The 18,212-nt window shown below is 53.9% G+C and overlaps 2 protein-coding genes across 4 annotated transcripts in view; both read left to right on the plus strand.

Annotated features, from left to right (window-relative positions):
- RNPS1 (RNA binding protein with serine rich domain 1) overlaps nt 1–3,067 on the plus strand; it is a 19,847-nt gene extending 16,780 nt beyond the window's left edge. For 2 of the 3 annotated variants that reach the window (XM_023189149.2, XM_023189150.1), the window contains exons 7-8: nt 918–1,059; nt 2,130–3,067. In XM_023189149.2, coding sequence (XP_023044917.1) covers nt 918–1,059; nt 2,130–2,229 — 242 coding nt within the window. In that variant the 3' untranslated portion in view covers nt 2,230–3,067. The remainder of the gene's footprint in view (nt 1–917; nt 1,060–2,129) is intronic. The other variant, XM_023189151.2, reaches the window with a different exon arrangement.
- A 1,501-nt stretch (nt 3,068–4,568) lies between these two features.
- The window catches only part of ECI1 (enoyl-CoA delta isomerase 1), a 14,383-nt gene continuing 739 nt past the window's right edge, over nt 4,569–18,212 (plus strand). The window contains exons 1-6 of the mRNA XM_023189157.1: nt 4,569–4,705; nt 4,792–4,905; nt 11,500–11,627; nt 13,895–14,041; nt 15,007–15,128; nt 15,221–15,399. Coding sequence (XP_023044925.1) covers nt 4,654–4,705; nt 4,792–4,905; nt 11,500–11,627; nt 13,895–14,041; nt 15,007–15,128; nt 15,221–15,399 — 742 coding nt within the window. The 5' untranslated portion in view covers nt 4,569–4,653. The remainder of the gene's footprint in view (nt 4,706–4,791; nt 4,906–11,499; nt 11,628–13,894; nt 14,042–15,006; nt 15,129–15,220; nt 15,400–18,212) is intronic.

Here is an 18,212-nt window from a genome sequence, read left to right on the forward strand (position 1 = left end):
ACGCCATTCTCCTGCCTCAGCCTCCCGAGTAGCTGGGACTACAGGTGCCCGCCACGTCGCCTGGCTAGTTTTTTGTATTTTTTTTAGTAGAGACGGGGTTTCAACGTGTTAGCCAGGATGGTCTCGATCTCCTGACCTCGTGATCCGCCCATCTCGGCCTCCCAAAGTGCTGGGATTACAGGCTTGAGCCACCGCGCCCGGCCCTAATTTTTGTATTTTTAGTAGAGATGGGGTTTCACCATGTTAGCCAGGCTGGTCTCAAACTCCTGACGTCGTGATCCACCTGCCTCAGCCTCCCAAAGCGCTGGGATTACAGGCATGAGCCTCCACGCCTGGCCTCCAGCACATTGTTTAGCTCTTGACTTGGATGACTCTTGACCTGGGAGGCTGCCTCGACACATGGAAATTGGTGTCTCCTGTTGGTGTCCATGCTGCTTTTCCTCATGAAACATTAGTCATAATGTTATTTCTGTGATTATCTTTTTTTTTTTTTTTTTTTTTTTTTTTTTAGACAGAGCTTTACTCTTGTTGCCCAGGCTGGAGTGCAGTGGCACTATCTCCGCTCACTGCAGCCTCTGGTTCCCGGGTTCACACCATTCTCCTGCTTCAGCCTCCCGAGTAGGTGGGACTGTAGGTGCCCCCCACCACGCCCAGCTGATTTTTTGTATTTTTAGTAGAGATGAGGTTTCAACATGTTAGCCAGGATGGTCTCAATCTCCTCACCTCGTGATCTGCCTGCCTCAGCCTCCCAAAGTGCTAGGATTACAGGCGTGAGCCACTGTGCCTGGCCCTACTTCTGTGATTATCTTACATTGTCATTGTCCCCCCCAGGCCTGTCCTGTTCACTGTGGCATGCCTTGTCTAGGCTAGGGTAGATGCTTGTTAGATGTTTTATGACTTGCTCTCTTTTTCAACAGGACAAATCGATGGCCAGGAGATCACTGCCACTGCCGTGCTGGCCCCCTGGCCTAGGCCACCCCCCAGGAGATTTAGCCCTCCCAGGAGAATGTTGCCACCACCGCCCATGTGGCGCAGGTCTCCGCCACGGATGAGGAGAAGGTAAACAATCTTGTAGTTTCAGTGGACTAACCAAGCCACAAACCTCATGTGACCGCAGTGGCTTTGGGACCCTCTATCCAGCCCTGCCTGCCTGCCTTCTGCTGTGGTGGCAGGAGAGGGAGAGGGGCAGAGAGGAGGAGCCCTTCAGAGCTCATGGAGAGAGCAGGAGATGCCCTAGAGTTGCACCAACACAGCTTCATGAGTCTGGGCAAGTGGTATGGTGTGGCCTTCCTAGGAGACCACTAGACCTGTGAGCCCAGTGGCAGGCCCACTTATTTTCTGAGCTAACAAGAAGGGCTAGGAGAGGGAGAAGTTGGGGGTCAGAAGAGTTGTGGGGCAGGGGTGGTAATTCCTCGCAGATGCCACAGTTCAGCCTCCCTTGCCATGGTGATTTGTGCTTTCAGCCTTTGGGGAAGAGGAGGAAAGCCTGGGCTTCTGCCTTGGGTCTCAAAAGCACCTGTTCCCAAGAGCTCAGGGCAGGCCCATCAGGTGGGACCTGTCCCAATTTCTGGTATTAAAAAGTAAAACTTCAGCTAGGTGCGGTGGCTCCCGCCTGTAATCCCAGCACTTTGGGACGCTGAGGCGGGCGGATCACAAGGTCAGTTGATCGAGACCATCCTGGCTAACACATTGAAACCGCATGTCTACTAAAAATACAAAAAAATTAGCTGTGCGTGGTGGCGGGCGCCTGTAGTCCCAGCTACTCGGGAGGTTGAGGCAGGAGAATGGTTTGAACCCAGGAGGTGCAGCTTGCAGTGAGCTGAGATTGCACCACTGCACTCAGCCTGGGCAACACAGTGAGACCCCATATCAAAAAAAAAGAATACAATTATTAGCTGGGCATGGTGGCGCACACCTGTAGTCCCATTTGTTTGGTAGGCTGAGGCAGGAGAATCGCTTCAACCCGGGAGGCAGAGGTTTTGGTGAGCCGAGATCATGCCACTGCACTCTGGCCTGGCAACAGAGTGAGATTCTATCTCAGAAAAGTAAAACTGGGGAGTTACCCAGAAAGAAGCTAGCTTGCCCCTATAGCCTGAGCTACTCTGATGTGGTTTCTCCTCTTCCTGCAGGTCCCGCTCCCCGAGGCGCAGGTCCCCTGTGCGCCGGAGATCACGCTCCCCGGGCCGCCGCCGCCACAGGAGCCGCTCGAGCTCCAACTCCTCCCGATAAACAGGCCACTGAAGCTCTCGCCCCTGTAACTTATACCCCACCCAGCTCAGTTTTGTCACTTTTCTAGCCAAAGGAAGATCAGTAGGAAAGCAAACCCTTCACTCGGGCAGAATTTGCAGGCAGCAGTCACCACCCCTCTGCCCGCCGGGCTCTGGCTGCAGAAGTGCTGTTGGTTTGGGTGTTGTGTGCCTGTCAAGATTCCCTCCGGTTTTCTGGCTAGAAAGCTCACCCATTTCCAGTTTCTAAGTGTCAGTTCAGTGGCAGGGCCACCAGGAACAAGTGAGGCTCTGGGGGGTGGTGTGACCCTGCCTGCCTGGGAGCACACTTTTCCCTTCCCTGGTGACCTGAGATGGTGGCCAGACTGTGCCCTTGCTGGGCGGTGTCCTTTTGGAAAGGGAGCCGTCCCGAGCTTTAGTGCAGCTGCCAACCCTGTTAGCCCCGGCCTATGGAGGCCTCTTCGGACTTCAAGGGTCACACACCCCCAAAGATCCTCTCACCCATGGTAGTTGCTGTGCATGGTTCTGTCTCTCTGTCCACCCATGCACACACCCCACCTCACCACCCTACTCTGAAATTGGCGAGTGAGAGCCAGCTCTGCGGGATCATCACACAGCCATGGTTGTGCCTGCCCTTTGTGGTGGTCTTTCAGGTTATCTTGGCAACATGTACATTGCTTTTTGTTGTTGTTGCTTTTTTGCTTTTATTGTACAGTCAGTACTATAAAATTTCTCTTTGAGTTTTATACCTTTGTAGCATTTTAGATGACGTTGTGTTTGTACTTTGTTGTGTAGAGTGGAAGAATTGTGTTGAATAAACCCAAGATTGGAATGCAGATCTAGTACTGGGTTCACTGCCTTCTCACTGTACCCTCGCCCCTAGTAACTTTCTGTCCCTCAACATCCACAGTGGCACCTCCAATGCTTTGTCAGGAGAATCTAGGGTTTGTGTGCTGTGGGTATTAGGTTGCTCCTATGGTGGACAAATAGAAGGAGATGGTTTTATCACCCCCTCGGAATGTGTGTGTGTTTTGAGACAGACTCTCGCTCTGTCACCTAGGCTGGAGTGTGTACCATGGTGCGATCATAGCTCACTACAGCCTCCAACTCCTGCTTCAGCCTCCAGAGTAGCAGGGGCTAATTTTTTTTTTTTTTGAGACAGAGTCTCTGTTTCCTGGGTTGGAGTGCGGTGGTGCGTTCTTGGCTCCCTACAACCTCTGCCTCCTGGATTCAAGTGATTTTCCTGCCTCAGCCTCCTGGGTTCAAGTGATTTTCCTGCCTCAGCCTCCTGAGTAGCTGGAATTACAGGTGCCAGCCACCATGCCCAGCTAATTTTTGGTATCTCTAGTAGAGATGGGGTTTAACCACATTGGCATGGCTGGTCTTGACCCCATGACCTCGTGATTTGCCCACCTTGGCCTCCCCAAAGTGCTGGGATTTCAGGCATGAGCCACCACACCCGGCAGCAGCGGCTAATTTTTTAAAAATTTTTTATAGCAACAGGGTGTTGCTATGTTGCCCAGCTGGTCCTGAGTCACGGGTTACAGGTGTGTGTTGCCATGCCAGGCTTGCTTCCTCCTTCATTAAGTGGCCATTTTTCCACCTCAAAAATTGGTTTGGAACACAAGGAAGAATTGGAAATGCTTAAGATCAGAACAAAAGTTGAGACCACCCAAAACTGCTGGGACCTTACTGCCCAGTGCTCCCAGTGGTCGGACCAAGACCCCACACCAGACAGTACAAAGGCCCACTCCCCAGCTCCCGCTTATGGCCCAGTGGGAACAGACTGTATTCTTATCCTTTGGCATTTCTCTACAAATAAAAATGTAAGAGGTACCACTGCGGTCCGACCTTTGCGCACTTGGCGTTGTGCTGAGCAAGGCGTGTGGCCTGTTCTTACCGCCAGGTTCTGCTGCCCCCACCCCCACTTCGGTGACTAAACCTGCAGCTCTAATCCTGTTCCCAAAGGGGCAGGAGGCTGGGCTCACTCCAGGCAGCCCCTCGCCTCCCTCACGGACCCCGTGTGTAGGGCTCACTGCTTTGATCGCCTTTCCAGCGCCGATGCTGCAGTAGCTGAGCCTGGCCTAGAGCTCGCGGTCACGAACACCGGCAGCCTCCTGCCTACGGTGTCCCGCGCCGTAGAAGAGCCTGCCCTGGCGCTGCGCTGGTCGTGGCTGCGTCAGCAGTGGGCCCGCACCTCCTTGCGTCTCCCTGTAGGCCAGCCCTGCCCCGGATCTAGATGCCTGCCCCTGAAGCGCGAGGCTGCCCGTGATGAACCCGGCGGGCGGTGGGCGGCTGCTTCCGCCGGTAGGTGGAGCCGTTGAGCGGCCTCTGGGAACGGGGAGGGGCCTGCTCCTGGGAGAGGACTCCGCCCCCTCCCCAGGAGACAAGTTAACACGCGACCTTCACCAGGCGCGTTCTGGTCAAGATGGCGCTGGCGGCTGCTGTGCGAGTCCCGGCGCGCGTTCTGCTCCGCGCGGGTGCGAGACCCAGGGCGGGCAGGGGTCGGGGCAGGGGTCTGGGCCGGGGCCCGGAACTAACGGGCTCCTCCGCGCTGCCTTCGCAGGGGCCCGGCTGCCGGGCGCGGCCCTCGGGCGGACAGAGCGGGCGGACGGCGGGGGAGACGGCGCGCGGCGCTTCGGGAGCCAGCGGGTGTTGGTGGAGCCGGACGCGGGCGCAGGTGAGCGGGCGGCACCGAGGGAGCGCAGGCGTGGGGCCGGGACCCGCGGGGGTCCGCGCTCGCGGGGCGCTATCGGAGAACCACGTCTGTCGACGCTCAGTTTCTGTTTAGAACCCAAGGTTCGAAACAGAACCTTGCCTCTCTACCTGGATTCGTCCGTCATAAGACAAAAGTTTCTGTTTTTAAAGTTGTAGGGGGCCGGGCACGGTGGCTCACGCTTATAATCCTAGCACTTTGAGAGGCTGAGGTGGGCGGATCACCAGAGTTCAGGAGTTCGAGATCAGCCTGGCCAACATGATGAAACCCTATCTCTACTAAAAAATATAAAAGAAAAAAATTAGCTGGGTGTGGTGGTGTCTGCCTGTAATCAATCCCAGCTGCCTGGGAGGCTGAGGCAGAAGAATCGCTGGAACCTGGGAGGTGGAGGCTGCAGTGAGCCGAGATTGTGCCTCTGCACACCAGCTGGGCCACAGAGCAAGACTCCGTCTCTAAATAAATAAATAAGCGGAGATATGAGCTGTTATCTAAGTTATTCAATTGGAAGTGGAAAAGAATATTTTGGAATAAAATGATGTTTTTTAACACTCCTATGTGGCACAGAATCTCGTACCCACCCTCCCGTCAGAACCCTTGGTAAAACCCACTAGAAAGGATAGAAAAAGTGCTTTTGGAAGAGAAGCCTGCGCGCTCCCTCCAGACAGGAGGCCGAGCTGAGGGCACCAAGAGGGCACGGCGCAGGCGCCAGCAGTTCGTCATCCAGGACATGCTGACCCTGACCTCCCAGTGCAGACCTCAGTCCCTGCTGTGGCTCCTGAGAGGAGGCCCTCCCCCTCCGCAAGTAGGTCACAGCCCTTGCCCTCCCCAACCCCCCAGACTCAGGGCTGTGGGCACACTGCACAGCTTCAGGACACCCGGCTCCCAGTGCCTCTTTTTAGTTCCGTCCTCTCTGTCTGGGCTCCTTCTACAAACTGAGAGGGACAAACTAAGACCAACTACAAACTGAGTTTCTTTTGTTTTTTTTTTTTTGAGATGTAGTCTTGCTCTTTCGCCAGACTGGAGTACAGTGGCGGAATCTCGGCTCACTGCAACCTGTGCCTCCTGGGTTCAAGCAATTCTCCCTCCTTAGCCTCCCAAGTAGCTCCAATTACAGGGGCCCACCACCATGTTCACTAATTTTTGTAAAAACTGAGTTTCTGAAGGGATCATTTCTGTAGCATATTTGAATGTATCTCAAAATGCAAAAAAAAAATTTATCTATTTTTTTTTTGAGACAGCGTCTCTATCACTCAGGCTGGAGTGCAATGGCGCAGTCCTGGCTCACTGCAATCTCAGTCAGGTCTGGCTTTCTGACCCCAAACTCTACTTTGTCTTTTTGTCTACCTTTTTTTTTTTTTTTTTTTTTTGAGATGGAGTCTCGCTCTGTTGCCCAGGCTGGAGTGCAGTGGCACAATATCTGTTCACTGCAAGCTCCGCCTCCCGGGTTCACACCATTCTCCTGCCTCAGCCTCCCAAGTAGCTGGGACTACAGGCGCCCAGGTAATTTTTTTTGTATTTTTAGTAGAGACGGGGGTTTCGCCATGTTAGCCAGGATGGTCTTGATCTCCTGACCTCGTGATCCACCTGCCTCCGCCTCCCAAAGTGCTGGGATTACAGGCGTGAGCCACCGTGCCCAGCTTACTTTGTCTTTTTATATGGTGAAGTGGGGAGGCACTTGGGTAAAAAATTGTCATTGCACCAACACTTTTCCTTTTTTACTGGAGGTAATTTGTGTGTGTGTGTGTGTGTGTGTGTGTACATAAAAATGTTTATACCTGGCCGGGCGCGGTGGCTTAAGCCTGTAATCCCAGCATTTTGGGAGGCCGAGATGGGCGGATCACGAGGTCAGGAGATTGAAACCATCCTGGCTAACCCTGTGAAACTCCGTCTCTACTAAAATATACAAAAAAAATAGCTGGGCGAGGTGGCGGGCGCCTGTAGTCCCAGCTACTTGGGAGGCTGACGCAGGAGAATGGCGTAAACCCAGGAGGCAGAGCTTGCAGTGAGCTGAGATCCAGCCACTGCACTCCAGCCTGGGCGACAAAGCGAGACTCTGTCTCAAAAAAGAAAAAACAAAAACAAAAATGTTTATACCTAACATTTACCATTCTAGCCATTTTGCTCAGTATAACCCAGTAGCAGTAAGTACATTCACAATGTTGTGTAGTCCACGCTATCCATTCCAATACCTTAAGATATGTGTTTTTGAGGTTGGGCCCAGTGACTCACTCCTGTAATCCCAGCACTTTGGGAGGCTGAGGCGGATGGATCACGAGGTCAGGAGATCGAGACCATCCTGACTAACACAGTGAAACCCTGTCTCTACTAAAAATACAAAAAATTAGCTGGGCGTGGTGGTGGGCACCTGTAGTCCCTGCTACTCAGGAGGCTGAGGCAGGAGAATGGCATGAACCCAGGGGGTGGAGCTTGCAGTGAGCCGAGATCATGCCACTGCACTCCAGCCTGGGCAACAGAGCGAGACTCCGTCTCAAAAAAATGTATATGTGTATGTTTTTGACCAGGCGCCATGGCTCATGCCTGTAATCCCAGCACTTTGGGAGGCCAACACAGGAGGATCAGTTGAGCCCAGGAGTTTGTGACCAGCCTGGACAACATAGCGAGACTCCATCTCTTCAAAAAATTTTAAAATTAGCCATGTGTGGAGCTGTATGCTACTGGGTAGGCTGAGGCAGATCACTTGAGACCAGGAGGTCGGGGATGCAATGAGCTATGATTGTACCACTGGACTCCAGCCTGGGCAACAGAGCAAGACTCTGTCTCAAAAAAAAAATAAATAAATAAGGAATATTTAGTACCCACCCTATGCCAGGAATGTAGCCACTTCCCACGTGATGCCTAAGCTCTTCCAGAGTCTCTTTGTTTTGTTTTGTTTTTGTTTGTTTGAGGCAGAGTCTCGCTCTGTACCCCAGGCTGGAGTGCAGTGGCCCAATCTTGGCTCACTGCAAGCTCCGCCTCACGGGTTCACGCCATTCCCCCGCCTCAGCCTCCCAAGTAGCTGGGACTACAGGCGCCCGCCACCACGCCCGGCTAATTTTTTTTTGTATTTTTAGTAGAAACAGGGTTTCACCATGTCAGCCAGGATGGTCTCGATCTCCTGACCTTGTGATCCACCCACCTCGGCGTCCCAAAGTGCTGGGATTACAGGTGTGAGCCACTGTGCCCGGCCTCTCCTTGGTTATCTTATGCTCATCTCTGGTCTCTTTACCTTTCCCCCCAGTGTCCTTGTTACCAGAACACCAGCTTGGTCTAAATCCATGCTGCTCACCACACACATAGCCAATGACTGAGGCCAGGCGCAGTGACTCATGCCTATAATCCCAGCACTTTTGGGGAGGCCTAGGTGGGCGGATCATTTGAGGTCAGAAGCTTGAGGCCAGCCTGGCCAACATAGTGAAACCCTATCTACTAAAAATACAAAAGATAGCCAGGCATGGTAACACACGCCTGTAATCCCAGCTCTTCAGGAGGCTGAGGCAGGAGAATTGCTTGAACCCGGGAGGCAGAGGTTGCAGTGAGCCGAGATCGCGCCACTGCACTCCAGCCTGGGTGACAAAGCGAGACTCCATCTCCAAAAAATAAAATAGGATGGGCGTGGTGGCTCACGCCTATAATCCCAACATTTTGGGAGGCTAAGGCAGGCGGATCACCTGAGGTCAGGAGTGTTCAAGATCAGCCTGGCCAACATGGCAAAACTCCACCTCTACTAAAAATACAAAAATTAGCCTGGCATGGTGGCAGGCGCCTGTAATGCCCGCTACTTGGGAGGTTGAGCCAGGAGAATCCCTTGAACCCGGGAGGCAGAGGTTGCAGGGAGCTGATAGCACTCCATTGCACTCCATCCTGGGCGACAGAGTGAGATTCCATCTCCAAAAACTAAAATAAAAAATACATAAATAGGCCAGGCACGGTGGCTCAAGCCTGTAATCTCAGCACTTTGGGAGGCCGAGGCAGGTGGATCATGGGGTCAGGAGATTGAGACTATCCTGGCTAACACGGTGAAATCCCGACTCGACTAAAAATACAAAAAAAATTAGCCGGGCGAGGTGGTGGGCGCCTGTAGTCCCAGCTGCTTGGGAGGCTGAGGCAGAAGAATGACGTGAACCCAGGAGGCAGAGCTTGCAGTGAGCCGAGATTGCACCACTGCGCTCCAGCCTGGGCGACAGAGCAAGACTCTGTCTCAAAAAGTAAATAAATAAATAAAAATGCAAAAAAACATAAATAAATAGTAATGACCACATGGATGAGCCTTGAACACATGATACTCAGTGGAAAAAGCCGGCCACAAAGCCCACACACTGTGGTATCCTGGTGATACGGAATGGCAGGAACAGGCAGAACCATAGACACAGAACTCAGATTGGCGGCTGCCGGGGCTGGGGGTGGGATGGGGGGCAACTGCTAATGGGGACAGGGATTCTTTCTGGGACAATGAAAAGATTCTGGAACTAGGCAGTGGCGATAGTTGCACAACACAGTCAGTATACTGAATTGTGTAAGTGCCTGACTTGTTCAGCCTAAAATGGCTAATTTAGGCTGGGGTACAGTGGCTCATGCCTGTAATCCCAACACTTTGGGAGGCCGATGCAGGAGGATCACCTGAGGTCAGGAGTTCGTGACCAGCCTGGCCAACCTGGTGAAACCCCTTCTCTACTAAAAATGCAAAAATTAGTCGGGCGTGGTGGTGTGTGCCTGTAATCCCAGCTTCTCGGGAGGCTAAGGCAGAAGAATGACTTGAACCCTGGAGGCAGAGGCTGCAGTGAGCCGAGATCGCACTGCTGCACTCCAGCCTGGGTGACAGAGCGAGACTCTGTCTCAAAAAAAATAAAGATAGAAAATGATTAATTTGACTAGGCAGAGTGGCTCATGCCTGTAATCCCAGCACTTTGGGAGGCCGAGGTGGGTGAATCATGAGATCAAGACCATCCTGGCCAACTAACATGGTGAAACCCCATCTCTACTAAAAATACAAAAATTAGTGGGGTGTAGTGGTACACGCCTGTAGTCCTATCTACTCCGGAGGCTGAGGCAGGAGAATCACTTGAACCCAGGAGGTGGAGGTTGCAGTGAGCTGAGATTGCATCACTGCACTCCAGCCTTGATGACAGAGTGAGACTATCTCAAAAAAAATAATAAAGAGGCCGGGCACAGAGGCCCACGCCTGTAATCTGAGCGCTTTGGGAGGCCGAGGCAGGCAAATCACGAGGTCAGGGGAGCGAGACCATCCTGGCTAACACAGTCTCTACTAAAAATACAAAAAAATTAGCTGAACTTGGTGGCGGGCGCCTGTAGTCCCAGCTACTCGGGAGGCTGAGGCAGGAGAATGGCGTGAACCCGGGAGGCAGAGCTTACAGCGAGCCGAGATCACGCCACTGCACTCCAGTCTGGACGACAGAGTGAGACTCCGTCTCAAAAAAAAAATGAAGGAAAGAGAAAGAAAGAAAATGGTTAATTTAAAAAGCATGCAGTTTATATAGAATAAATGAAATTGTTAATTTATGTTATATCGATCTTACTTCAATTTAAAAAACCATAGGCTCACTCCTGTACTCTAGCACTTTGGGAGCCTGAGGCAGAAGGACCACTTGAACTCAGGAGTTCAAGACCAGCCTGGGCAACAAAATGAGACTTCGTCTGTATTAAAAAATCAAAAAAATTAACTGGGCATGGTGGCCCGTGCCTGTAATCCCAGCTACTCAGCAGGCTGAGTTGGGAGGATCACTGGAGCGCAGGAGGTCAAAGCTGCAGTGAGCGGAGATTGCACCCCTACACTCCAGCCTGGGTGATACAGCGAGACTCTGTCTCAAAAATAATAATAATTAATAAAAAATAACCCCCAGGCCGGGCACTGTGGCTGACACCTGTAATCCTGGCACTTTGGGAAGCCGAGGCAAGTGGATCACCTGCGGTCGGGAGTTCAAGACCAGCCTGACCAACATGGAGAAACCCCGTCTCTACTAAAAATACAAAATTAGCTGGGTGTAGTGGCACGCACCTGTAATCCCAGCTACTCAGGAGGCTGAGGCAGTCAAATCGCTTGAACCCAGGAGGCGGAGGCTGCGGTGAGCCAAGATCACCCCATTGCTCTCCAACAAGAGCGAAACTCCATCTCAAAAAAAAATAGGACCGGGCACGGTAGCTCACACCTGTAATCCCAACACTTTGGGAGGCCGAGGTGGGCGGATCACAAGGTCAGGAGATTGAGACCATCCTGGCTAACACAGTGAAACCCTGTCTCTACTGAAAATACAGAAGAATTAGCCGGTCGTGGTGGCAGGCGCCTGTAGTCCCAGCTACTCGGGAGGCTGAGGCAGGAGAATGGCGTGAACCCTGGAGGCAGAGCTTGCAGTGAGCCGAGATCGGGCCACTGCACCCCAGCCTGGGCTACAGAGCGAGACTCCGTCTCTAAATAAATAAATAAATAAATGAACCAAACCCCCCAAATGCACAGCTATCATGGCTTGGTTGAGGGTGCAAGCTCGTCAGAGTGCCTTTCCAGTGCCAGGTGTGAGCGTTCTGTTTTCTCATTTTTTAAATTAGGGGTGGCTGTGATGAAACTGAAGAACCCCCCAGTGAACACCCTGAGCCTGGAGTTTCTGACGGAGCTGGTCATCTGCCTGGAGAAGCTAGAGAATGACAAGAGCTTCCGCGGTGTCGTCCTGACCTCCGTAGGTGTCCGTTCCGCTCCCTACCCCTGCCCCCGAGTTCTCTGATAGGAGCACAGGCCTGTTGCACATGGGAAGAGGCAGAGCCTCCTGACAGGTGGTGCAGGCAGCCAGCAGCCCCACCACCCTGGACTCCAGGTGTCTCCACGGGAGGCTTCCAGGAGCACGGTCTGGGTGTGCCCCAGCAGGGACCCAAACTGTCACGGGCCTCAAGCAGATCATTCCCAAAGGTGAGGGTGGACCAGTCTGGGAGATAACCTTCCCAGGAGACGGCTTTCCCGAGAGAGCCTTCCCGGGATACGTCCTTCCCGGTAGACAGAATTCCCGGGGGACACCCTTCCTGGCCTGGGCCGCTGTCCAGGCGGACACTGGGGAGAGCCGTGGGCAGCGAGTGAGGGAGAGCCATGCATCTATGGGGTCACCTTGGACCCTAAGTACACCTGGTGGTGCGCTCCTGAGGTGCTCCCCGCTGGGATCACTTGGGTGCCCTGAGCCAGTCCTGCGAACCATGCCCGTGCTCTCTGATCCTCTGTGGGCCAGTCTTCGGGGCAAGTTCTCAGAGGGTGAACCTCTTTGCTCTGAGTTCTTGTGCAGGGGACTCTGAGTGTTGCCTGAGTGCTGGCGAACGCTAGGCGTGGCATCTGTGGGAACGGTGTCATTACCAGGGTCGCGGAGGGGCAATAAGTAGTGTCAGGCCCAGGAGGATGAGACCCCTGAGGGGAGGTGGGCCATGGCCGAGGTGACGGGAGTGAGGGGTCCTCGGAGGCTGGGGTAGCTTTACAGGGCCTGGCCTAGAACTCCTGACCTCAAGTGATCCGCCCACCTTGTCCTCCCAAAGTGCTGGCCACGTCCAGCCTTATGTATTTATTGAGACAGAATCTCTCTCTGTTGCCCAGGCTGGAGTACAGTGACGTGATACTACAACCTCCGCCTCCTGGGTTCAAGTGGTTCTTGAATCTTGAAAATTTTTAAAATTTTTGGTAGAGACAGTGTCTTCGTTGCCCATGTTGGTCTTGAACTCCTGGGCTCAAGCAGTCCTCCCACCTCCGCTTCCCGATGTGCTAGGATTACAGGTGTGAGCCATTGCACCTGGTTAATTTTTTTGCTTAATTTTTACTTTTTTGTACAGATGGGGTCTTGCTGTGTTGCCCAGGCTGGTCTTGAACTCCTGGCCTCAAGCAGTCCTCCCATCTTGGCCTCCCAAAGCTCTGGGATTACAGGCATGAGCCGCCACACCGGGTCTGGGTCTTGAGTAATGGAAGTAGAACGCGTTTTGTAGAAACAAAGAACCCGCCTGCCCATTCTGTGCGGCGGCAGCTCACGTCTGTTTGGGCACAGTGGAGCTGCGTTGCACACCCGCACCGCTCCTGGCTTTTTCACATGACCTGAGGATGTGGAGGTCATCCCATCTGTCCCGGCCCCCGCCTCCTCACACACATTAGGTGGTTGTTGTCCTTTCTGTGGACAGTGTGGGGTAAACATCTGCCCAGCTCTGCTTGTGTGAATCAGGGTGAGCTGGGTTTGGCTGCAGGAACAAGTTCACCCACAGCCTTGGGGCATCTGGCCCTCGGGAGGAAAACGTGCTGTGTCGTGCAGAGGGGAAGGCACCTTTGTTGTTTGCTCAGGGTGCTGTGACCGTGCAGGGGCCCCAGGGTGGGTTTTCCACTCCTCCCCAAGCCCACCTTCCTGGCCAGCAGCCCTGACTGGGCGTCTGAGGCCCCCGTGCTGGCACCCGCTACTCTAGCCATGGGAGGGTCCCTTCCACCTGTGCTCACCCCTCGCCCGCCCTTGGTAGCTCCTGAGAAACCCACACTTTCCAGATCCTTCTCCCACCCTAGCACTTCCTGGTCCACACGGCGGTCCGTGGCTTGCTTGGCCCTTTGCGGGTGAATGATTCAGAACATGCATCTCCTCTGAACTCTCAGGAGTCTTCACCACACCTCGGGGTTCCTCTGCCCGAGCCGGGCGTGCGGAGCCAGAGGGCCGGCGCTCTGATGTCCCTGGGAGGTGCCTGGCCCTGCCTGTCGTCTCCTTTCCAGTTTGAAGCGGGAAAGGGAAGAATGTTCTGGAAAGTACAGGGAAGCCGGGTCCAGGAGAAACCTAGGCCGAGTCCTTGGAGCGCCTAGTCCTGGCTCATGGGGGCAGCACCCACACCCTGAGTGTGACCTGGCCCTGCTATGCCTTGGGCACTTGGGCTCCTCAGTCTTCCTGCTGTGATGCCAGCTGGGAGGTGGACTCTGATGGGTGTGTGGCCCTGGCGCCCCCTGCAGGACTGCCCGGGTGTCTTCTCAGCCGGCCTGGACCTGACAGAGATGTGTGGGAGGAGCCCCGCCCACTATGCTGAGTACTGGAAGGCAGTGCAGGAGCTGTGGCTGCGGTTCTACCAGTCCAACCTGGTGCTGGTCTCCGCCATCAATGTGAGTGTCCCCACTCCCAGGTGGCCTCGCCGCCTCATCTGGGCCAGCCCCGGCGGGTGGGGCAGACACTGTCCTGCCCTTGGAATCTCTCACAGGGGAAGGGAATGGTTGGGGAGACCCTGAGATGTGCACAGATGAGTGCCATTGCAGACCGCATGGCGTGTTGAAAAGGTGGGCCTCAGGTGAGGGGCCTGGCCTGGGTCTGGCAGACAAGACCCAGAAAAGAGCCAGTGGGTAGGGAGCAGGGCCTGGGGTTGATGCCAGCCTGGGTGGAGGCTGTGTGTGGTGAGTGGGTGGTCGGACCCACATTTGGAAACATCACTCTATCCCTCCCCAAGGAAGGCCGGGGAAGCTGAGGACAACGTGGAGCCTCCACCTCGGGAACCAGGGTGTCCCGTGGGGTGGCTGTGACAAGTTGGGTGCGGGCCGGAGCCTGGTGAAGGGGAGGGCTGGTGTGAGAGAAGCCTCAAGGGTGCATGGCCATGCAGACAGGATGGGTCCTGTGCGGGGCAGTGGGTGCCTGCAGTGACCACAGGGTGAGTGTGGGGTTCCCAGGACCAGGGTAAGTGTGGGGTTCCCAGGACATTCTGGGGGCGCTAGCTGCTGGGGTGGTAATGGGTCCCCGTGGGGCATGACAGCTCTGACTAAATCCTTATGTGGCATTTTAGCATTGAGTAAAAGCTCTGAGAGGACAAGCAACTTGCTCCCCTAACTGAATGGTTTTAAAAAGTGATTTTCTGTTGTCTAAGAACTAATGACCCTGGGCTGAGGACGAGCCTCAGACCCTCCTTGCCGAGCACTAAGGGGCCAGTTCCTTCCCCATCCATTTCCTGGTGCACACCCAGCCCAGCCCAAACCATTGTGGGTATGGAGCCCTGCGGGGTTTGGGGACCCAGCCCTCTGGAACGCGGTTGGGACCAGCAGCACCTAAGAGTCTAAGAGCCCTGTCCGGCCTCTCCCTACAGGGAGCCTGCCCTGCCGGAGGCTGCCTGATGACCCTGACCTGTGACTACCGTGTCCTGGCAGACAACCCCAGGTACTGCATAGGACTCAACGAGACCCAGCTGGGTATCGTCGCCCCTTTCTGGTAAGGCCCAGGGCTGCAGCCACACTCCATGCTTGTCGTGGAGGGAACCGACCCACCTGGGGCCACGTGGTAAGCGGGTGTCTGCGTTCCAGGTTCAAAGACACCCTGGAGAATGTCATCGGGCACCGGGCGGCCGAGCGTGCACTGCAGCTGGGGCTACTCTTCCCACCAGCAGAGGCCCTGCAAGTGGGCATAGTGGACCAGGTGGTCCCAGAGGAGCAGGTGCAGAGCACTGCGCTGTCAGTGATAGCCCAGTGGATGACCACGCCAGGTGAGGCACAGGGCATGGCGGGTGCCCAATGATGCTGGGGAGACCAGAAGGTTCTCCACCCAGAGGTTCTCTGTGGACATCGTGACTGCAGGAGACTGTTCAGAATCACAGTCATGTGGGTGTCAGGAGACTGCTGTAACAACGCAGCACAGACCGGGTGGCCCAGACCACAGAAGTTGATCTCACGGTGCTGGAGACCAGAGGTGCAAAATCAAGGTGTGGGCAGGGCTGCCCTTCCTCCCTGGGCTCCAGGGGAGGCTCCTTCGTGCCTCTGCCCACTTCTGCTGGCTCCAGGCCTCCCTGGGCTTGTGGATGCCTTGCTCTAATCTCTGCCTCCATCCTTACGCGGATTTCTCCCCTGTGTTTTCATGGGTCTCAGGTCTCTCTCTCCATTCTCAGGACGCCTGCCATGTGATTTAGGACCTACCCTAAATCCAAGATGATCCCAACTTAATTACATCTGCAGAGACGCTTTCCAAATAAGGTCACACTTCCAGGTTCCAGAGCCGTGGTTAGGAATTGGACCTATCTTTTGGGACACACTTTTCAACCTACCACAAAGACAATTGTCCACTTCATAGAAATAGAGCTGGTCATGTCAGTGACGGTATACACCAGGCCCAGCAAATGGTGTCTCTAAAGGGCCAGGTGGCTTGTGGGCTCTGTAGGTAAGACCTTTGTGGCAGAAAGCAGCCACGGAGGAGACGTAAACTGACAGGTGTAGCTGTGTTCTGGCAAAGCTTTATGGACACTGGGCCAGGCGCGGTGGCTCACACCTTGTAATCTCAGCACTTTGGGAGGCTGAGGCAGGCAGATCACTTGAGATCAGGAGTTCGAGACCAGCCTGGCCAACGTGGTGAAACCCCATCTCTACTAAAAATACAAAAATGGGCCGGGCATGGTGGCTCACGCCTGTAATCCCAGCACTTTGGGAGGCCGAGGCGGGTGGATCACAAGGTTAGGAGATCGAGGCCATCCTAGCTAACACAGTGAAACCCCATCTCTACTAAACATACAAAAATTAGCCGGGCATGGTTGCAGGCGCCTGTCGTCCCAGCTACTTGGGAGGCTGAGACAGGAGAATGGCGTGAACCCGGGAGGCAGAGCTTGCAATGAGCCAAGATCACACCACTGCACTCCAGCCTGGGCAACAGAGCAAGACTCTATCTCAAAGAAAAAAAAAAAATAAGACAAAAATGAGCCGGGCATGGTGGCATGTGCCTGTAATTACAGCTACTTGGGAGGTTGAGGCAGGAGAATCACTTGAACTTGGGAGGCAGAGGTTGGAGTGAACCAAGATCATGCCAGTGTACTCCAGCCTGGGTGACAGAGCAAGACTCCATCTCAGAAGAAAAAAAAAAAAAGATTTATGGACATTGAAATTTGAGTTTCACATAATTTTCACTTGTCACAAAATACTAACCTTTTGATTTTCAACTCCTCAAAAATGTAAAAACCAGCCCAGCACAGTAGCTCAGGCCTGTAATCCGAGCACTTTGAGATGCCAAAGTGGGTGGATCACCTGAGGTCAGGAGTTTGAGACCAGCCTGGCCAACATAGCGAAACCCCGTCTCTACTAAAAATATAAAACTTAGCCAGGTGTGGAGGCAGGTGCCTATAATCCCAGCTACTTGGGAAGGCTGAGGCCAGAGAAGCACTTGAACCTGGGAGGCTGAGGCCAGAGAAGCACTTGAACCTGGGAGGCTGAGGTTGCAGTGAGCCAAGATCATGCCACTGCACTCCAGCCTGGGCGACAGTGAGATTCGGTCTCAAAAAAAGTAAAAACCATTCATAGCTTCAGGGCCTTGGGAAGCCAGATTTACCAACCCTGATACAAGTAACTGAAGGCTGTTCTGCCATTTCCCGTCCTGTAAGAGAATATTCAGTGCCATGGAAAAAAAATTTGTTTTTTCTCTTTTTTTTTTTGAGACAGAGTCTCACTCAGTCCCTCAGGCTGGAGTACAGTGGCACAATCTCAGCTTAACTGCAACCTCCACCTCCTGGGTTCACGCCATTCTCCTGCCTCAGCCTCCTGCACCATGGAAATATTCTTCATAATATAATTGAGTGAAAATAACACGTTAAGTGGCCGGGCACGGTGGCTCACGCCTGTAATCCCAGCAATTTGGGAGGCCAAGGCGAGTGGATCACCTGAGGTCAGGAGTTCAAGATCAGCCTGACCAACATGGTGAAACCCCTTCTCTACTAAAAATACAAAAATTAGCCCGGCGTGATGACGCTCCTATAATCCCAGCTACTCAGGAGGCTGAGACAGGAGAATTGCTTGAACCTAGGAGGTAGAGGTTGCAGTGAGCTGAGATCATGCCACTGTAGTGCAGCCTGGGTGACAGAGAGAGACTCCATCTCAAAAATAAATAATACAAAATTGGTCAGGCGGTGTGGTGCACGCCTGTAGTCCCAGCTACTTGGGAGGCTGAGGTGAGAGGATCACCTGAGCCCAGGAATTCAAGGCTGCAGTGAGTCATGATCACACTACTGCACTCTAGTGTGGGTGACAGAGAAGATCTTTCTCTTAAAAAAAAAAAAAGAAGGCCGGGCGCGGTGGCTCAAGCCTGTAATCCCAGCACTTTGGGAGGCCGAGACGGGCGGATCACAAGGTCAGGAGATCGAGACCATCCTGGCTAACACACGGTGAAACCCCGTCTCTACTAAAAAAAATACAAAAAACTAGCCAGGCGAGGTGGCGGGTGCCTGTAGTCCCAGCTACTCGGGAGGCTGAGGCAGGAGAATGGCGTGAACCCGGGAGGCGGAGCTTGCAGTGAGCTGAGATCCGGCCACAGTACTCCAGCCCG

The sequence above is a fragment of the Piliocolobus tephrosceles genome, chromosome 17 (assembly GCF_002776525.5).
Source record: "Piliocolobus tephrosceles isolate RC106 chromosome 17, ASM277652v3, whole genome shotgun sequence".
NCBI lineage: Eukaryota > Metazoa > Chordata > Mammalia > Primates > Cercopithecidae > Piliocolobus > Piliocolobus tephrosceles.